The 1,365-nt window shown below is 38.2% G+C and overlaps 1 protein-coding gene across 1 annotated transcript in view; it reads right to left on the minus strand.

The window, feature by feature from the left end:
• Sass6 (SAS-6 centriolar assembly protein) overlaps nucleotides 1-1,365 on the minus strand; it is a gene marked incomplete at its 5' end in the record, with an annotated part of 26,632 nt that overhangs the window by 22,017 nt on the left and 3,250 nt on the right. The window contains 2 exon segments of the mRNA XM_008833696.3: nucleotides 116-181; nucleotides 997-1,168. Of these exon segments, the coding sequence (XP_008831918.1) occupies nucleotides 116-181; nucleotides 997-1,168 (238 nt within the window).

A 1,365-nucleotide genomic window follows, 5' to 3' on the forward strand; every position in this document is an offset into this window, starting at 1 on the left:
GGCAAAGGGAAGAAATTTCATGGTAGTAGATACATAAAAGCTTGAATTAATTCAAGAAAAGATTCAGAACCAGTGTCTGGTTGACTTACAAAGACAAAATGAAAACTTGATTTACCTTTTGTGTGATGTTCAGTTGCCTAGTAACATCTTCTAGTGATTTAGTCAATGATAATTTTTCTTCCTATTTATAAACATAATAAAATTACGCAGGTTACAATTTAATACAACCATCCATAGGCAAACTACTCAGAGTAGCAAAATACAGCAGGAGCATCACTCTAAGAGCTTGTTACCCACTCGAAGTCTTAGCCCTTCTAAATCAGAGCCTGCATTTTAACAAGCTCCCCAGATGACCTATATACCATCAACATTTGATATGCAAAGAACTGAGCATGTTACTGAAGCCTTTTTCTCAAACCTCTCAGTTGGCAACACTGTGCTGCTTTCTTGTGCCACATACCCTGTGTAGCATTTTGCAGTCAACATGTTTGAGCACTTATTTCCAAGCATATATGCCAGCTGATGAAATGATGCGTTTACTTGGCCTACGTAAGGGGAAAGAAACCTAGTAAAACCTCTGGCCCTAAGTTTCTAGCTTCCTGGTCTACTTTTATACTTGCTGCTATAGGTAGTAGTTAAAGGCAAAACAACAAAGTTCACTACAAAAAAAAAAAAGAAGGACACTAAGCTCTGCAATGATTTATCAACATACTTAAAAGTTTAAAAATAAAGACTTTAAGTCTCGTTTAAAAGAATATTTTAAATTTAAAATCTTGGGCTGGAGAGATGGCTCAGAGGTTAAGAGCACTGCTGCTCTTGCAGAGGACCTGAGTTTGATTCCTAGCACCCACATGGCAGCAGACAACATAGTAACTATAGGGGATCTGACACCTTCTTCTGGCCTCCACAGGCATGCACATGGCACACTTACATATATGCAAGCAAAACACTCTTACACATAAAATTTAAAGAAATTATAAAACTTTAAAATCTTACCTTACTGCATTTCAAACAGCCTGCTAGAAATTTCTTTATTTCTACATCATTTCCAGGTAAAAGTTTTAATGACAGGTGTATAAGATGCTTAAAAGGATTTGTCTCCACTACATTTAAAAGTACTGGTGAGTTATCCAAAAGAGCAGCTGGAGAAACTAACTGCAGCAGAAACCTTTGAGGAGAGAAGGTGAATTACAATGTGTTCATGACACGGTGAAGCCCTGCCACTGACTCATAAGCTCCTCTACTTAGACCAGGAAAGGGAGCAAACTAAAATCACAGGGGCTGTGTAAAAGGGCTCTCATGGCTAAAATTGAACAGCGTGAGGGCTACTGAGTAGGACACGGTCAGTCCTTGAGTTCATAATGG

The sequence above is a fragment of the Nannospalax galili genome, unplaced genomic scaffold, assembly GCF_000622305.1.
Source record: "Nannospalax galili isolate Female #2095 unplaced genomic scaffold, S.galili_v1.0 scaffold255, whole genome shotgun sequence".
Classification (NCBI taxonomy): domain Eukaryota; kingdom Metazoa; phylum Chordata; class Mammalia; order Rodentia; family Spalacidae; genus Nannospalax; species Nannospalax galili.